Here is a 19,530-nt window from a genome sequence, read left to right as displayed (position 1 = left end):
ATTTTTCATCCAAATTAGTTGAACTTGAACACATGCAAGATGTAAGATGAGTCAAAATGCCGTGATTTCTGCGTAGAAAAAGCTACAGGGACACACTCACCGCCCAAAATACAACGAAATGCTGTGTAAAACATAGTTCAAAATATGAAACATGCAAGCATACATATTAAAATATACCCTGTGCAATTAGATTTACAGTTTTAATGTACATTACAATTACATACAGTATATCAACAATACATTTCCCGAAAGTATCACACAATTACAATTGTACAGTTGTTGCTGCGTGAAAAACCTTGTTTCTCTGAGTGGATGGTTCCTTTTTCTTTTTCTTTCTCTTTTATCACTTGAATTATAAGATTACAGGGTAATTTATATGCTAAATAATTTCTATGTGTAGTAGTTCCTTGACCCTATAGAGTCTGAGAAACCAATTCAAAAACAACTGTTTCCAACCAGTGCATCAGTGATGCCATACAAATGTTCTTAATTCCTGAAAACATTTTGGTGATACTGGAAATAATACTTAGTGGGGAACACATACGTAGATACTCACTGAAACAATGTGGATTTCTTTTTTCATCCATAAATCAAATCTAAACTTCTATTTTGTGCTTTTGTTTGCCTGTCAGTGATGTTATCCATGTTGACTTTTACATATTTGTTTGTCTCTGCTGTCAGCAGATTGTAAAATGGTAGAAAGTCTGTATTGCTATCAAGTACGCTGTCCCCCACATGTACCCAGCTGACCCATGTGTATCTACTGTTCATTTCCAGGACAGACAGATATAATCACATACAGTGTGTACAGACACACAGACAGACACGGGCTCACAGATGATAAAGACAGAAAGGCAGACAGACATTTTTCAAAAGAGCTGTCACAGAATCACATTTTTTGGTCATAATGATCACTCAAAAATGAAATCCTGAAGGTGCTGATATTTCCTGTTTAACACTATTAAACGTAAGTCATATTGACTATTCAATTATTTTTTATTACTTTTTATAATGTTTATAACTCCGTTATAATTGCATTCTAGGCATTGAGCTGACACTCTTATCCAGAGAGACTTGCAATTAGCGCAACGGCAGACGTTTCTGTGAAACCAACATTGCAAGCAACCAAGTAAAATAAAACTCAGAGGATCTGGTGTTACACAACATCTTTTCCCCATACATGACTGTAGCTTTTCTCTCAGTGGCCATTGTCCTTCAACATTTAAAAAAAAGATTGATCAGCATCACGGCATTGTCCAGTGATCAATATTCACATATTCACATAACAAAACAGTCTCTCTTTGATATAGCATAGTCTGTAAATGTCATGTCAAACGTCTGTAGATGTCATGAGTTCAAAAGAGGTCCATGATAATAAAATATTGGATGTGTGTGTGTGCTTGCGTGTGCACCCACATGTACAGTATCAGTTCAGCGAGCTTGAAATCCAGTCTCCCCAAAATGTGAAACCTAGTTTTTTCCTCCTTGGACCCTGTCACCTGCTGCCTCAGGTGACAGGGTCTCGAAATCCTGTTTTTTCACTCCATGTCACAGCCACCATGTGCATCCATTTGGCATCCCTCCTGTTAAGTTCATTGATTTTGAGATGCAAAATGGCTCAAGCAAAAGCAACTGATACATGGCCGACAGGAAATGTATCCATGGCAACGGCCCTTTAACTTCTTTTCTTTGCAGTTTTTAGTCCAGGTGAAACAAGTTCTCAGATGTCAATTAACCACATCAGAGGTCCATCAGGAGAGATTTTTTTTTTTTTTTAATTGTGCAGAATCAGACATACTCAGTTTAGACAAATCCACTCCACAGTCGTGTCAACTGTCACAACAGATCTCTGGATTCTGCTTGTTGTCCAATCTCCAGCTGGTGTATATGAGAATGGGCGGGACGACTGAGCTGTCCGTCATCGGGACACGAGGGCCGAGAAGGAGAGACAGACGAGGAAGAGAGAGACAGAGAGGGAAATGACACATGCACCTCCACAGTCCTTGGCGTTCTCCTGCAGGGAAATGACACACAATAATTTAACTTAAAGAATTCAAAAAAGACAAATCTGGAGAAGAAGCCAACTTAAACATTGTTTTGTGAGTGTAAACCATATTTACTTTATTATACTTTATTGATGGTGAGTAATTGTGAATATTCCAATGTAGAGATAGTCAGAACAGATCCCATCCATATAGTTCAAACTCTGTTTTAGGGTGGGATATGGATGTTCTGAGAGATTATTATCCATCAGAAAGCCCTACTGCTTAAAAATCTATGTGAAGAGAATCCATTGAATTACATTTGGCTAAATGAGGTTGAGCTTTAGTTGAGATGATTATAATATGCTTACTCTGGATCAAAATGAGAGGAGAAAAATGCCTCGGTATGATGCATCATATTTTATGCGGTGTAAAAGTATTGAATTAAAACTGAAAAAATATTTGAAAAATGATTCATTAAAATATTCAATAAAACTGTTGATACTTTGTCAAAGCTGTTGCACAATGGGTGCAGACATTAGTGTCAGAGTCAGTCCTGGAGTGGACCAATGGGAGGCTGACCTGAGGGTGGTAGGCGTGGCAGGACTCGGGGCGTCGGCGGATCTTCTGTGACCTCATCCTGTCACACTTCACCGAGGCGTTATGTGCAGCGGAGTCAAGGAGTAACAGCAGGAGACAGGGTGGGCTTCTCCTGAATTCTCATTACTCAAACTCAAACCAGTGCAGTGAATCTGAGTGCGAAAAAGGTATCAGTAATACTCTGCCCTCCCTCACAAACTGCTACTAAGGTGCCAGTGAGCAAGACACTGAACCTCCAGTGACCAACAGCAGAATGTGTGAATGTGTGGAATGACTAAATGTAAAAGCAGGGTGGTCCTGCATACATGCTTTGCAAAACACCTCCCATCCAATAGTGTAATAGCCTACACTATGAAGTATATAACGATAGTTCAGAAGAAGTACACTGCAAAAATATCCAGTTTAACAAGTGGTTTTATCTTGTGTGGAGTCTGAAAATCAGATTAAAAAAATAAATAAATATCATGATATCTTGAGAAGAACCCAATCACCCCACAAGTAACAAGATATCATCACATTTCTTTAAACTACTGATGATACCGACAAGTATCCCCCCCCACCAACACACACACACACACACACACAGGCAGCCCCATAGTAAAGGATATATTTGACTTCCTTGGGCTCCATGGTGATAGGTGGGTACTGTCTGGAGCAGTCACAGTCTGCCTGCACCACCAGCATCAACAGGTTGCTTTCTGGTATCTGCTGCACCACAAACATCCTGTCACACACACACACACACACACACACACACACAGCAAACAAACACAGACAAAGACAGACATGTTAAACCTCTGATGCAATCTTGGAACCCATCGTCTATCAGTCTGACAACGATTAGACTCTGGGGGCGACGGCCAATATTTCGGGGTTTCCGGTGTAGCCAGCGGACATCTGTTTTAGCCAGTGGACCTAAAACACCTACAAAAACTATCGATGTTTTTGTATTGTGTGGAGAAACATTCGACTCTCGCATCTCAAGTTGCTGTAAACAATGACTGGCGCACGGAAGAGGAAGTCTTGGCCCGGATGTCCGCTGGCAACACCGGAAACCCCAAAATATTGGCCGTCGCCCCCAGAGTCTAATCGTCATCAGACCGATAGACGATGGGTTCCGAGATTGCCTCTGATGTGACACGTTACATTGCTGCAGTGTCCAGTAGGGGGCGTAGAGCTGAGGCCAGGCCAAGTGGCACAGATCCGCATTTTGGTTCAACTGGTTTGGCTGGTTCCTTGGCTGTCCTATTGCTTGTCAACACAAAAGTTAATTCACCCATATAATATTTAAAGGAAGTAATGTTGCTGGACCGACTGCCTGAATCCTGCTGGTGAATACAGACTGAACTGTAATGCCAGAGTATTGAAAACTGAAAACACTGCATCAAAGTGAAATATCTCTTTATGTGATTTACACGATATACTGCATCTGTAGGTCGCTCTGGATAAGACCATCAGCTAAGGGCTTAAAGTGTAAATATATTGTACGGCAGTGAGACTGAAGCAGTGTTGTGCCTCTTTTGGCCTCATGAGGGAGTTCACACTCTACCTATTATAGAATAATGGGTAGAATAATACATTAGAATAATACAGATGAACCACAGCACAGAAACGTCTCCTCTCTCTCTCCTCTCTTACTTGCTCTCTCATTCGATACCCGCCCCCCTCCTCTTTCTGCGGCCCACTGTCTGTTTTTCCATCTGTTTCCCTGACACACCCTCTCACTCTCACATCCTTCTGCATTTTCATTCACTCTCTTAATACTCTTTCTCCCTCCTCCAATCTCTCTCACTCTCCATATGCTTCTCGGGCTTTCTCTCCCTCCAACCCTCTGTGTACCCTGATCTAACACTGTCTCTTTCTATTTATTTCCCTCCTTCTCTCTCTCTCTCTCTCTTTCTCTCTCTCTCTCTCTCACACACACACACATACACACACAAACACACTCTCTGCTCTCAGTATGCAGAGCAGAGCAAAGCCTTAGAAAATGGATTTTGGAGGGACAATTTAATATGACTGGTCTAGGGCTTAGAGAGGACTGCACTGCAGATTTGTGTGTGTGTGTGTGTGTGTATGTGTGTGTGTGTGTGTGTGTGTGTGTGTGTGTGAACAGATCTTACTTCTGGCAGCGTCCACACTTGATGAGGCTGTTGGTCTCTTTGATTGACGGCTCGTAGACGAAGCTGGGATATTCTGTGTCACATGGCTGCAGGATGTCCACTTTCTTCTTGTGTGATGAGGCTGAGAGAGAGATAGATTAAGGTTAGGATGTTGGAAATATGAATAATAAGTGTGTGTGGACTCTGTGTGTGTGTGTGTGTGTGTGTGATAGAGAGATAGATTAAAGGGTAACTTCGGTATTTTTCAACCTGGACCCTATTTTCCCAACTGCGGGTGTCTAAGAAACTAATGGGGACAACAATTTTTGAAATTGGTCCAGTATTGAGCGAGATCGCTTCAGCCGGCAGCCGTGAAACGGGCTGCAATGTAATCCGACGGGGCAAATGCGCACCGTCAATGTACGTCCACTAAAAGTGCTTGTTTTTGCCACTGACTGGCTCAGATTGTTATTATAAGTGTCTGACACAATATGGAAAGGACCCTATACAGAAATGAAACGTACTTCCTTACCTTTAGCTTGATCCCGTCTGTGTAACCAAGTCTCGCCCAAGTCCCGCGAGAGCTTAGTTGTTGCAGGAAGTCACCTGTGGAAACGTGAGTGAGAGTTGGAGAGAGGAGTGCTACCGGGAGGAGTTTGTTGTGTTGGAGTACAGAGATCGTAGCTCAGTGTTATCTAAAAGATTTTCTAAGTCATGGCTGAATATTTACCTGATTTCGACAACGTGGAAGAGGCCTTTGAATTCGATGGCGGCCGTATTTATTTGAGCCAGAGTATACGGATGAAGAGCTCCTACTCATTGAAGAGCTACCATCATCATTCATTGCCAGTAAGTATCTCTATGATATCTGCTAATGTATAGGATATACAAATGTAGGCATAAAAATGGTCTTATAGGTCGTATAATAGATAAGCATAAATATTACATTTTTACACCACGCACACACACTTTGGCAACAATATTACACAGATGATTTCAGCTTGTTGATATCACTTATTGTATTATTATGAATGTCAACTGCTGAAAAGGGGAAATGAATCTATATACATATTTTATAATCAATCATGACTCAGTTGATAGGCTATTTTACACATACTACTGGCTAGCTCCGCCAAGGAGGTTATGTTTTCGGTGCCGTTTGTTTGTTAGTCTGTCAGCAGGATTACGGAAAAAATACTGGCCCGATTTTCATGAAACTTGGTGGAAGGGTGTAGCATGGGCCAAGGAAGAACCCATTACATTTTGGAGCGGATCTGGATCCGACTCACGAACAAACAATAATAGCATGAACCTTGGCGGAGGACTGCGCTCTCCGAGTGCCTTTCTGGTTTAGTGATTGTTTTTGCCGTGTGTACTGATGCCAGGACAACGCAATAACTTTAGCTAATAACGTTACCTCCACTCTGTCTGCAGCAGGTCTCTCCACTCTCGGGACAGCATTTTTCTTTAGGAAAAAGTGCTTTGGGATAGGATTTCGTCTCCTCTTTGGCTGGCTGTAGTCATCCCGGTCAAAATGGTCACTGCAGACCCGATGGTCTGCAAGGCGCAGCGTATGGACAGGAGTGTTGGCATCCATTTGTAGCACAACTAGCCACAACTTCAGCGGGTCACTATCCAACAAAGGCAGTCTGTGAAAGCTGCGCGAAGTGTTGCGCGACATTTTGTTGGCACAATTCGGAAATGCGCAAACACAAACCATTGTTTTGTTTTTGTTGGTTTTTTTTTAGATCTTTTAGATAACGCTAAGCTACGATCTCTGTACTCCAACACAACAAACTCCTCCCGGTGGCACTCCTCTCTCCAACTCTCACTCACGTTTCCACAGGTGACTTCCTGCAACAACTAAGCTCTCGCGGGACTTGGGCGAGACTTGGTTACACAGACGGGATCAAGCTAAAGGTAAGGAAGTACGTTTCATTTCTGTATAGGGTCCTTTCCATATTGTGTCAGACACTTATAATAACAATCTGAGCCAGTCAGTGGCAAAAACAAGCATTTTTAGTGGACGTACATTGACGGTGCGCATTTGCCCCGTCGGATTACACTGCAGCCTGTTTCGCGGCTGCCGGCTGAAGCGATCTCGCTCAATACTGGACCAATTTCAAAAATTGTTGTCCCCATTAGTTTCTTAGACACCCGCAGTTGGGAAAATAGGGTCCAGGTTGAAAAATACCGAAGTTACCCTTTAAGGTTAGGATGTCGGAAATATGAATAACAAGTGTGTGTGGAAGTATGTGTAAGAGTGTGTGCGAGTGTGTGTGATAGAGAGATAGATTAAGGTTAGGATGTTGGAAATATGAATAATAAGTGTGTGTGGAAGTGTGTGTGTGTGTGTGTGTGTGTGTCATTTCATTGGTGGCTGACAGGCTGACAGCCTGTAAGAGGAAACCGCTGGCTACTATGACCCTAGGTACATTTACACACACACACAGACACACACACACACACACTCAAAAACACTAGTATGCACTTTTTTAACACACACACATACACACACGCTGTATGAGATGTGGGTGTTGATGGATACTCACACACTGTGAAAGATGACTTGGCTGGATGGAGGGATGATGAGAAGAGTGGATGATTGACAGGTCGGGTAATGATGATGATGAATGTGTGAGCGATGGAGGGATGGAGGGAGATGAGCGGTGAGAGGATGAGAGGACACGATGCTGTTATTTCATGACCTTCAGGCTGGTGAGCAACACAGCTAAAGCGCCCCTGTGTTATTTGTGATGCTTTACATATGTTCACAACAACATGAACTGACACAACATATGTAGTTCTACCATAGGCTGTGGTGCAAAGTAACACAACTGTGTGATGTCCCAAGCTGAACAGATGGATGTGTTGAAAATGATACATCTTGTTTAAGCGTGTGGGCGAGATGTTGCTTGTGAAGCGGAGGTACAGTGCTGTTTGCCCACACTTTCCACTTACAGTTTATAACTAAAGGGATAATGTCATTTATTTTATTTTGCCACACATTTTTTGGGAAAAAGTTTCAGCAATTGTCCCTCGGATTTCCTAAATTGGTGGGTTTGCATACCTCACTGAGTCTGTACACGCGCACTTTAATATTCAGATATTATTTGGGATACTCAAGGATTCAGTTGAAGACCATGTAAATGCCATATGTAAATGGAAAATATGGCATTTGGCATTATTGATATCGTTCGGCATATCCTGATTATTAAAAACCCAAATGCAACAGCTGGGATACTGTGAAGCAAGTAAACATTTTATCCTGTTTGCTGCCGTTTTTTCATTCTGTACCAGTTCTGTTTACATGGTCGTATTGGCATGTATACATGGTTTAAACATGTATAAAGGCACATTTGTGAGTAAGATGCACGGAAACAGCGCATGACCTCAACTGGATAAATTCCTCTCTGTGTGAGCTCACCGTCAGCAAAGTGCTCCGTGTGCCAAAAGCCACAGATATTAAACTCCAGGAGAAACCTAGTGAAGAGGAGAGAGAAGAGAGAGAGAGAGGGAGTCAATTAGCTGGCCATCGTTATATACCAAAGCAGATTGCAAGCAGATTTCAAAAACTGGGCCAGGACCCAAAGTTGTGTCACGGGAATATTAAAATGGGTCCTCAAGTTATTCAGGGGTAATTGGTAGCTTTAGTAGCTGATGTTTTTTTTGACTGGATAACCAGCCTAATGTTTTATGAAGCTGCTGTCTGTGTCATGTTGCTTTAGCCATCCCAAGTCACTGCACTGGAAGTTGAAGCTGCCAACGTTCTCCTAAATAATACAAGGTCCCTTTTTAATCCTCTCATGATCCAACTTTGGTTCTTGGCCCAGTTTTTGTAAGCCACTGATTTATGATATGAGGATAACCTACAGATGCTCTTTAAGACCGGGTCAAAACATGGACAAGAAGTTTGTTTCTCTGATAAGAGCACCATGCTCTGCACAGAAGCCTCGGGAAATGGCAAGATATCAGAATCAGTCACATTTTTTCACTACAGCTGATGCCTTGACATTTGCTATGTGCATATTATATTGTTGTCAACCTAGGAATGGACTTTCCATTGCTATTTCAGAAAAGCATCAAGTTGTGTTTTGTGATATATCAGCAGAAAACAGTTCTCCCCATGCAATTCAATGTCCAGTGAATCACTGTTTACCAGTCATAATTATGGATTTACTGTAGGGTGTAAGATAATAGCAGATTGCTACAAAATTTCACTTTAATTCGGAAATAACAAAAATGGCAACAGCCAACTCTAGTTGCCCCTGGCAACACTTACAGTAGGAAGTTGGAGAGGAACCACTTGAGTGCTGAAGCCAAACCATAGAACGGCTGGAGAGAGAGAGAGAGAGAGAGAGAGAGAGAGAGAGACAGACAGACAGAGAAAAGAAGAGAAAGGAAGACAGAGAGAGAGAATGGAAAAAAAGGCATACAGAAAGAAAAGAGACACAAAGGGATAGAAGATAGAAACAAAATGAGATACAGAGAGAGAGAACATAATCAGTCAGAGAAAACAAAACTAAAATTACTGCAAAACTGATTGGATGATTAATTTGTAGAGATAATGCTCAAACACACACACACACACACACACACACACACATAGAGTGAGTATACATACACTGAGAAGTGGACGGGCGCTGTTCACAGAATGCGAGTTCATCTTGCACATGGCCTGGTAGTCGAACAATGACACCCTGATGGAACGAACACACACACACACACAAACACACACACACACACACACACACACACACACACACACACACACACACACACAACCTTATGTTGGTGGTGGTATTCCACTGATTTACATTCATTCAACTATAAGCCCCAGTTATATGTCTAACCTTAATCCTTATACAAACCCTAACCTCTAACTTAAAAAAAAAAAAAAAAGAAATCTGACAAGAAATGAAAAATCACCGCTCTGCTAGAATGACCCTTTTTAAAGTGAGGACTGACCCAATGTTCCTTATTTTTCTATACTGTTGGGAACGTTTGGTCCTCACACAGGTAGAAGTACAAGAACACACAAACAAATTTGCACATGCATGCACATACAGTATGCTCACACACACACACACACACACACACACACACACACACACACACAGGCACATGCATGCACCAAACCAGTTATGTAATATCCTGTGTCAAATGAAGCGTGGAGAATTCTTTTAGCTGTTTAAAAATAGCACATCACTCATGAGATTTCAAACATGAAAGATGGGTGAAAAGTAATGGGGAGAGAAAAAAAAAAACATCCAGAGCAGCCATAGAAGCTCAATGGGGAGCGGAGGGGAAAACCTTAGATATCTATAAGACACAGATCAAGATGAGTGAATTAACTGCCCCGGGCGCAGAGAAAATGGAACAGTACAAAACACAGCAGAAGCTATGCTATTATATAGCACTAATAACAAAGCTTTTAAGTCCCCATAATCCCAGTAAAGAACAGCCTCTAGGCTATGGCTTTCATATAGCCGATGCATACCAATGCATGGGTACTGTCTGATAAGTTAGATGCATAAGAATCACAACGAGAAGAAAACAGGAAAGTTGGCAGACTAACTCCCTGGTTAAAACCCACACATCGTCGCAACCAGTTTCAGTTTCATAACAAAGTTCATGAGTCGGACTCGAACACGCGGCACTCTGAGCACGATACACTCGCCAGGCTGCTGGCCACCAGGACTGCACTGCTTCTTCTGGCCACAGAGAGGCGCTGTGATATTGAAGGGATTAAAACATTGAACTCTCTCTCGTGTCTCACACTGGCCCTGGTCGGGACGAGGTCGCTCCCCGCTGTCTGCTATTTTTACCGTTCTCAGCAGTGTACACACAGGCTGTTCAGAGAACATCTTTACTGCTGTGTTTTGTGAGCAGATGAGTCAATCACCTGCTCCTATCCATATCTGTATCCGGATTTAGTAAATAACAGAACTGTTTACCTCGCTCATTCATGACCCTCTTAGGCAGTCACCATTCATCAGAAATGTCTATATATTCCAGGTAGAACCGCAGCAGGTCGTCTTTCACACGTGCTGGATGACTAAACTCTAAAACTAAACTCTCTGCTTTAATTCTGCGGAATTGTGGCACTTAAAGTACTGTGTTTACTGTATTGTCTTTATTGTTGTCTACTTATTCTCTTTATTTAATATTATTTTGATGAGGCAGAGAGGCAGACAGATGGGTATACAAAGTGACAGACAGACCAAAAACAAACAAGCCAGTTAGCCATCCAGCCAGATAACCAGCCAGTCAGCCAGCTACTCAGACAGACTCAGACAACCGGTCGGTCAGCCAATCACAGCCAGGCTTTACCGTTTGAACATGCCCATTCTGATCAGTGTGGTCATCACTGATCCGTCGACCTCGCCAAAGAACCTCCCCGCCTATCAGGAGAGAGAGAAACCAGATAAACACGGTGTTCGAAGATCTGAGCGGCTACAAATATTACATTCATGTCATGATAACCAGATAAATAGAATCAGCTCTCCTCACTGGTGTACTTCCTTCATTCCCTCCTTCTTTCCTCCTTCCTTTTCCTTCCCTCTTTGCCCTCCATGTGAACTGTGAGGTAAATTATTCATCCAAGTAATTTCTGTCTGTGTTATGTTTAAGATGTGTGTTGCCTCTCATTTTGAAGGTGATTTGTTAAGTGGTGTGAGTTGATTTATGTCATCATGTCATGTATTATACAGGATTTTGTTGTGTTTGTGTTGTAGTGCTTTCTCTAATATTCATTCAGTAGTGGGCCACTATTTGGGAAAACGGGATATTATCCTTCCACCCTATTTTTACCCAAATTCCAAACAGATATAGCCGTTTTTTACTTCTGGACACATGCCCACCTTTTTTTTTTTTTTTTTTTTTAAACCCTGTGCACATCAATTTGTCTGTTGATTTTATCATCCAATTTTATATGCTTTTTTTCTGCTCAAATTAATAAAATTAAAAACTAATACATATCACAGAGTAAGATCCATATAAGGTTTAGTGCTGCATCCTGCACCAGAAAACATCCAATGTTATATGGATGTTTATGGCTTACAGAACTGAATGAAACAGGCACAGGACACAAAAAAAATCACCTTAAACTAGCACTGCTACAGCCAAATTACAGGGCGCACTGCTGCTCTGTGCTTTTTGTTGTGTTGCATAATTGCAGGCTGGGGAGCGTTGTTCCTTGCACCTCTTTATTGCGATGCTACTTAGGCAGTTGCTGTGATTCATGAACACCGACTCATTTTGCTGCTTGCACTTATTGTTGTTAGTTACTCTGGTTATGGGTATATGTTGAAAGATTAAAATCTGAATATGTAAATGCAAAAATGATACATCACTGCAGTATGTCACTGCTGTTGGGTAAAAAAAATATCTGCAAAAGAGTATGTTTTTCAGAAAATGAAAAGAATACTGATTTTTATCTTGTATATTTTTGAAAATATAAAATTACATTTTAACAGGTTTTGAGGGCTCAATGGTCATAAAAGTCACACAGCACATAGATGACCATGTAAACTTTCAAGTAAGGCAACGGAAAATGCCAAAATAGCGTTTATGTGTGCTGGGTTGTTTGTTGGATACAGTGTTCTGCACCGTTGGATAACAGGTTCTCAACCTGGGTGTTGGGACCCATGGAAGGATCACATGGGGATTTTGGGTGGTCGTGAGATATATTACTGAATTTCACAAAATGATGCTTGGTTTTAGTTTCTAAGTATTTTTTCTTGTTAAGTGTTGAGTATTTGCAGGTGTGAGGGTTCTCTCGCAATTAATCAAGTGAAATAGATTGAGAAGCACTTCAGTTTTTGTGTGTGTACATGCATGTGTGTGTGTGTGTGTGTGTGTGTGTGTGTGGTGTGAACTCACATCAATGCGCTCTTTAGAAATGAGGACAAAGCCATTATTGTCAATCACATAGCAGGCGATGTCCTGAAAGAGAGACAGAGACAGGGAGAACAATTACACAGGTAAGGAAAGCTAATAATCTGTCCCAAAAACCGTTTACAAAGACAACAAATATAAAGCACTCAATGACTTCACCACTGATGTTATACAATGATGAATTTGTAAATACTTTAACCCAAGGGCTATGATGTATGACTTAAAATTTCTCTTTAAGTGTCACATTACATGATTCAGTAAACATGTTTCAATAAACTGTGCACTAAATGCATTCCTCTTAGTGGCTGGAGGTGTTCAGCCACCACTGAGCTGGTGAGTCCAGCTTTCTCCGGACAGAGTTTTGTATTTCAGAGGTTTTGTATTTTGTCACACTGAAATGAAAAATGACCTTTTCCCCTTTCTAGCCCATTCTAATTATCATACCATACACCTACTTGACAATTTATACCCACAAAAATGAGAAAAATGTTATGTTATTGTGTTTTTATTACTTTTACTTAGCGTTTAGTGGTGACTTCATTGTGTACCAGGAGGCAATATAAAAATTCCAACCAATAAAACCATCATGGATTTTTGAATCCCACCCCTCCGCCCCTCCCATCAAATTAAACTGTGTTTCTCTCCCTAACTGATATCCCATTGGTTTACACTTTTGAATGATCCCTCCTCGCATTATGTCCCATCCCAATATCCTGTTTCAACCAGAAATACATCACATTAACGAAGCAAGATGCTCTCAAAATGTAGTTTCATTGTGACTTGACGTTTCTCAGTTAGTGGGGATGGGACGCTCTTCTCTGCTGCAGCCCTACTTCATGATTTAGGCTCATAAGACAGGTGTCTCTTTACATTGAAATCTTGCCTAGTGCAGCTTTAAGTCTTCTGTGCATGGACGACCGCTATAGAGAGAATGTGAAGTAAGGCAGGGTTCTACACTGCCACCACTTTAGTTGCATAACCTCCTCAAAGTAAACTCATAAATTCATGCTACACTGAAAATTGATACATAATGTATATAGGACAGAAACAGAGGGATATACTCACAAAGCTGTCACAGCGAAGAGGACAAACCCCTTCTATGTTGGAACACTGGAGGGCAGATAGACAGGCAGAGAGAGAGACAGAAAGAGAGACAAGAAGAGAGAGAAGGGAAGAAGTTCAAACACAGAAAGTGTTTTGAAAGTGTGTCGCAGTTAGAATTTAACAAGCTGAGGAAGGATTTTCACTCTGAGAGAATGGATGTGTGTGAAGGTGTGAGTGTGACGTGTGTGTGAATGTAATGTGCGTGTGTGTTTATGTATTAAGTATGTGTGTTTGGATGTGTGTGCGTATGTGAGAAAATGATGCAGCTGTGAGCACATGCTCTTTCTGTGTGCAGGCGTTATGTGTGTGTCAGTGTGTGTATGTAAGCATATGTCTGTGAATGTGTGTGTGTGTGTGTGTGTGTGTGTGTGTGAGAGAGAGAGAGAGAGAAGGTGATGATTTGTGTGTCTGATGTGATGGGCTGGTGAGAGTGTCTTGTTTGCAAATTTGCATGTACATGTACATGTGTGTGTGTGTGTGTGTGTGTGTGTGTGTGTGTGTGTGTGTGTGTGTGTGTGCATGTGTGATTTCTGCGCGTCTGTGAGTGTGTGTGTGTGTGTGTGATCTGTGTATCCGAGGTGTGAGGCTGCGTTCACTGCGCTCAGCAGGTGCTGAAGATGTTGTTAAATTTGGTTCAGGAAAAAAAAAAAGAGTAGAGCGATGTTGAAAAAAAATGAGAAGAGTGACAAGAAGAGGAGAGGAGAAATGAATACTTACATCTGTGTCATTCGGCTGAAGAGGAGACACATTGAGAAGAGGAGAAAGGAGAAGGAAAGAGAGAGAGAGGAGAAGAGACAGAGAGAGAGAAACAGTTATTCAATAAATCAAGAAGCACTGTAGATGATGTGTAAATCTATAGAGTATTGACCAGACCGTCTCCATTCTCATATTACTGTTGTTGGTCTGCTGTTGTGAAAAACCACGCATCTGCAAAAAGTAAGTTTCTCAGGAATGAAGAAAACCATGCTGATTTTTTTTTCATGTATTTTTGAAAATCTCCATTGTGCTTTTAACAGGTTTCAAAGGCCCAGGGGTCAAGAAACCCATTCAACACATCAATAACCATGTACAATTTCAATTCAAGTAAGATAAACACAAAAAATTGCAGCTAGGTGCTTTCTCCGCAACAGTAGCGATTTACTGTACATCAGCCTTTCCAAGAAGACGCTTTGGCAATGACTGAATTGAATTGAATAGAAAGCCCTATCCTCACAGCGCATCTCTGCAAGTTTCACTATATAAAACATCTACTTACTTTTTTCAATTTCTATGTAAATTTTACTGTCTAACAGTCCCTTTCCTCTGTCTGTGGACTGGGAATGTGTCCAGGTGTGAATAGTCAACTTCATGGTCACTTCTATGTGCCTTATGTCTATGTGTGTGGTCCTGTCTATGGACCGTATGTCTTTGGTCTCATGGTCAGGGTATATAGAGCGTGTCGAAGTGTGAATGGGACTATCTATCATCCTTTTCATTCCTATTACAGCAAAGTGTCAGTCTCTCTCTCTGTCTCCCATCACTGCCCTCTGAAATATATTGCAATTCCAACAGACTGGCAGAAATGAAGAGTCCTTTTCCAAATGCTGCGTATTAATAGCTTTGCTTGATGAAGGGCAAAATTTGTAGGAAACAGCATTGTCTCTTGCTGTTAATTCAATATTTACAGTGGATTGCCAATGGGAAATAAAGCCTTTTAACTTTTGTTCATCACAACAGAGACTCGGACCCTCTCTTTGCTTTTTCTAATGCATCCCAGGTTATTTCTGATCCCCTGTATGAGCAATAATTCTATATCTCACCCCACCCACTTTTCCTGAGGGATCCAAGCCAGGTTTCTATGTGGGTGCTCACCCTAGTTTGATAGAGATGGTTCCATCAGATCCTATGTTGGTAAATGTGTCTTGTTTGGGAGCTACAGAGGGAGTCGAGGTGTCGGTGAGAGCATCAATTATCACTCTCATTCCCAGAACCTCCAACTAACAGCTTCTCACTGCAGCTGACGATCCCACTGTCTGCTCAGATACACACTACAACTCAGTGAGACACACACACACACAAACACGCACGCACACACACACACATACACACTGTAACCGTACTATACTATACTATGTTATACTAAAGCCTGGAGAGTTTTGTTAAGTATTACATAGCATAAAAATGTTTTGACGACACTGTCCTTTACTGCATTGTAATAAAGGCATTCAATTATTAAAATCTCATTTCCCATTTATTCTTGTTTGTGAAAGGCAGCGATAACAATGGAAAACATCATTTCTGTTGTCGTGACTGCAATGGAGAGCGAACTAGCAGATCAGTTTTCACCAAGAGACAGTTACTAAGTTGCTAATATCTGTTGAGGATGACTCAAGCCATGACAAGTGTCTCCAGTGTCTGCATAGTTGTTCATGTACTTTTGTTTCATATTATAAACAAAAAAAGAAACACAGACATTGTATGCAAGAGACACATGGGATTATAGAGACAGAGAAACAGCTGAGTCTTGTCCATGAGATAAAGAGCATGTCAAGGTGTGAATGGAAAAAATCTATCATCCTTTTCATTCCCATTACCATCAGCTCACAGCCTCTAACTGCATCTCCCGTCTCTGTCAGCTGAAACAAAATGCAGCAGCAGCGGACTGTGAGAGACATACGGGGCATTACACTCTAGGATTCACACTGTAAAATTTAGTGCCATATGGATCTTTATAGGAGTCTCGTTTTATAGATTCAACTAAAATGGGAACATAACTTGTCAGTGGAGCGAGGTGATGAAGTGCACACACTGGAACACACACACACACGCATGCACACACACACACACACACAGAAACAAGAGAGCAGAGTGTGCTGTACATTGATGTCAGAACCTTTTCCTATTAACATTCTGACTGATCCCCATGAGGCCATATGGTTCATGCTTTATTCTCATCCTCAATGATCCATAATTCATCACCTAATAACATGTTATTCTATGTGCATAATTGAGTAAGTTAGGTGGTCGACCTTTTACGGCTACAGGGTCACAGGTTTCCCTTATCTAATTCTTCCGCTGAGATCTCACTTAATCCGTAATGCACTTGTTTTGCTGCAGACTGTGTGCAGAGATTTGGCAAAGATCTTGTCGCTCAAACACATTAAGATGAAGCTGATTAGATGAGGTTAGTGATTGTAGTATCACAGCATAAATTATCACGCAACTCTGATTCACTGATTAAATATTTTTATCACAAAAACTTCACAGCAAGGTTGTGTAAGAATCAGGGCGAAACAACTTTTTGTTTAATTTTTGCATGCATTATCAGTAGAAAAAATTGAATGTACGCAACACCTTCATCGCCACGCAATGCATCTGCAATAGAATGAAGTGGCGGGAGTGGCATTCTCTCATTTAAAATGAATGAATTTCCAGTTGAGAGTAACATACTCAGTGCATTAAATGTGATCCTGGCCTTAGGCAGCCAAAATAAATGTGTTTTTTTGTTGTATTTTTCTGAACACGTGGGATTCAAACCCACAGCACTGGCAGTACATGGTATGCAGCCCACTGACACACAGTGACACCCCTCAGCAGCAGAAGTCTTTCTAGGTAGATGGCTGTAGCTGCCATGTGACCTGTTATTGTATTCCACTTCCTATTGGACATGGCTGATATATTTCATCCTGAATTTACAGCAGGTATCTTCACCCTGGAGGGAGCTGAACACTTTAAATAGACCGTGGAGAGGATTTCACACACTCGCACGCACATAAGTGTACACATACACACATGCACATACACAAACAAGACAGCACATAGGTGCAAACACACGCACGCACACACACACACACATGCACACACACACACACACACACACACGCACACACACACACACACACACACACACACACACACAAAGCCTATGAAATAAAGATGCTTGACACTGTGTACATGACAGGAAGATAAGATGCTTATGTAAGGTATCAGAGGAGAGGAGAGGAGAGGAGAGGAGAGGAGGAGGAGAGAGGGAGGGTTGAGGAGAGAAGAGGAAAGGAGGAAATGAGGGGAGAGGAAAGGAGATGAGGAGGAAGGGGGAAAGAGGGAGGGGTGAGGAGAGGAAGAGAGAGGAGATGAGAGAAAAGCTGAGAAAGGAGGAGTGTGGAGACAACACTCATGTAAATGAGGATGACTGTACATAGTATAAATCTAGTGGATAATAAGGCTACTGGAAGTAGTGCTAATGACTTTCTAGTTGGTGAATATGGACATAATAACACACTCATGCACAGATGGCTATGCATATGGTCCCTGTCAACATGACACACACATTAACATTAACACACACGTACACATACATGTGTGCTATCTCTCCTTCACACCTCCACAGACACAAATACAAACACACATACACACACACAGTGGGGACACCAGTTGGGAGCTGCTGAGCAGAGCTGTGGTAGCTATCCATCATTTACTGGCTAGCCAGCAGCCTTAATGCTCTTTTAACTGCTGTCATTTACAACCATGGGAGCAGGGGAGGGGAACGGCCCCGCTATCATACACCTGCCACAGCAAAAGCGTTAAGCCAAATTAAGCAAGTTTTCCCTAAAGGAAATGCTTTCTTGAAGGGGAAAATCTCTAGGACTACATCTCTCCTTTTTAATCCGTACTGATGAAATTATTTGAACAGAATCTAGACCATGTGGCACTCAAACTATCCAGTGAAAATGACACTTATGATGACCTTTAATCCATCAATTATAATACTTGGTATGTGCAGTGGTATGGGAAACACTGCATTAAGATTTGAATTAGGCAAAGTGCACAGTATACCATCCTTTTATAATTGCTGTAATTACCAGCTAATGAAGCAGAGCAGGGCACTTGATTGGCGCTAAAATACCTTTAATGGCTCAAAACAATACCTATAATCATCCTTGTCATAGGGTAATAAATGAAGGCAGTGGTTAAACAGACATCCCTGTAACTAAGAGGCAACAGGTTCAATCCCTGAAGCAGCCAATGTGTTCATCGATAGCCGTGTCTCCCATTGATGTGCCCTTAAGCAAGATTTTGAACCTCTAGCTAGGCCAGTTGGTGTTCAAGTAGTTGTTAATTGCTGGGAGTAGCTTGAGCTCCTCACCTGGATACTTAAATTGAACTAACTGTGTGTTGAAGTCAGTACACATTTTGTCTGCAGAGTAGACAAAAAGACTTCTGTTTTTATCTCAGCTTGGGACAGTAGAGCACTTTTGTTGGGATCTAGCAGCACTTGGTGAGCTATTTGTTACTGTGGTATCTTTCTATTTTAGTTAAATCTGTGTTAAATTTCAAAGTGCTTGGCTGGGGAAGGCCAGTTAGTGTTCAAGTAGTTGTTAATTGCTGGGAGTGGCTTGAACTCCTCTGGTGAACCGGTACTTTTTGGCACAGTCATTCTACAGCGTCAGCTGTAGCGTCAGCCTCTTGCTGTCAGCCCCTGCACACAAAGAATCCAGGCGCACAAAGACTAGCGAGTCTATCTGCAGGAGTCCATCGAGGGTAGGCCACAGAATAGGGACACACAGCTAGGGTTGGCTAGCTGTGTCTGTGTCTCTCTCCCATCCCTGTTGTAATATCAGCTCATAGGCCCCATAGACATGGCACTATTTTCAGGTGTAGAAAACCATGTAATCTTATTTACCCAATTTGCACCAGTAGTCCTTCTCTTACTATTGCTGGAAGACTCTGGAACTGCCAGTCGGCAGTTAAAAAAACTGAGACCATCTCAGCCCTTGCTCTATCTCAATCCCTCCACTTTCTGGCCCTCATGGAGACCTGGATCATACCTGGAAATAGTGCCACCCCAGCACCGCCAGAGCCTCTGG

At 41.8% G+C, this 19,530-nt stretch overlaps 1 protein-coding gene across 1 annotated transcript in view; it reads right to left on the bottom strand.

Annotated features, from left to right (window-relative positions):
- Nucleotides 1-4,698: 4,698 nt before the first annotated feature.
- Nucleotides 4,699-19,530, bottom strand: part of LOC139646321 (voltage-dependent calcium channel subunit alpha-2/delta-4-like) — a 73,671-nt gene continuing 58,839 nt past the window's right edge. Inside the window, exons 3-10 of the mRNA XM_071522326.1 lie at nucleotides 14,402-14,416; nucleotides 13,646-13,690; nucleotides 12,566-12,628; nucleotides 11,015-11,085; nucleotides 9,306-9,381; nucleotides 8,964-9,016; nucleotides 8,109-8,164; nucleotides 4,699-4,823 (exon numbers count right to left, since the gene is read on the bottom strand). Of these exons, the coding sequence (XP_071378427.1) occupies nucleotides 4,699-4,823; nucleotides 8,109-8,164; nucleotides 8,964-9,016; nucleotides 9,306-9,381; nucleotides 11,015-11,085; nucleotides 12,566-12,628; nucleotides 13,646-13,690; nucleotides 14,402-14,416 (504 nt within the window). The remainder of the gene's footprint in view (nucleotides 4,824-8,108; nucleotides 8,165-8,963; nucleotides 9,017-9,305; nucleotides 9,382-11,014; nucleotides 11,086-12,565; nucleotides 12,629-13,645; nucleotides 13,691-14,401; nucleotides 14,417-19,530) is intronic.

The sequence above is a fragment of the Centroberyx affinis genome, unplaced genomic scaffold (assembly GCF_046629955.1).
Source record: "Centroberyx affinis isolate AG114_WGS23_722 - 3 ecotype Tasmania unplaced genomic scaffold, CSIRO-AGI_Caff_v1 ptg000976l_1, whole genome shotgun sequence".
Classification (NCBI taxonomy): domain Eukaryota; kingdom Metazoa; phylum Chordata; class Actinopteri; order Beryciformes; family Berycidae; genus Centroberyx; species Centroberyx affinis.
The sequence above is the reverse complement of the archived record's forward strand: the minus strand, read 5'-3'. Positions and strand labels throughout refer to the sequence as shown.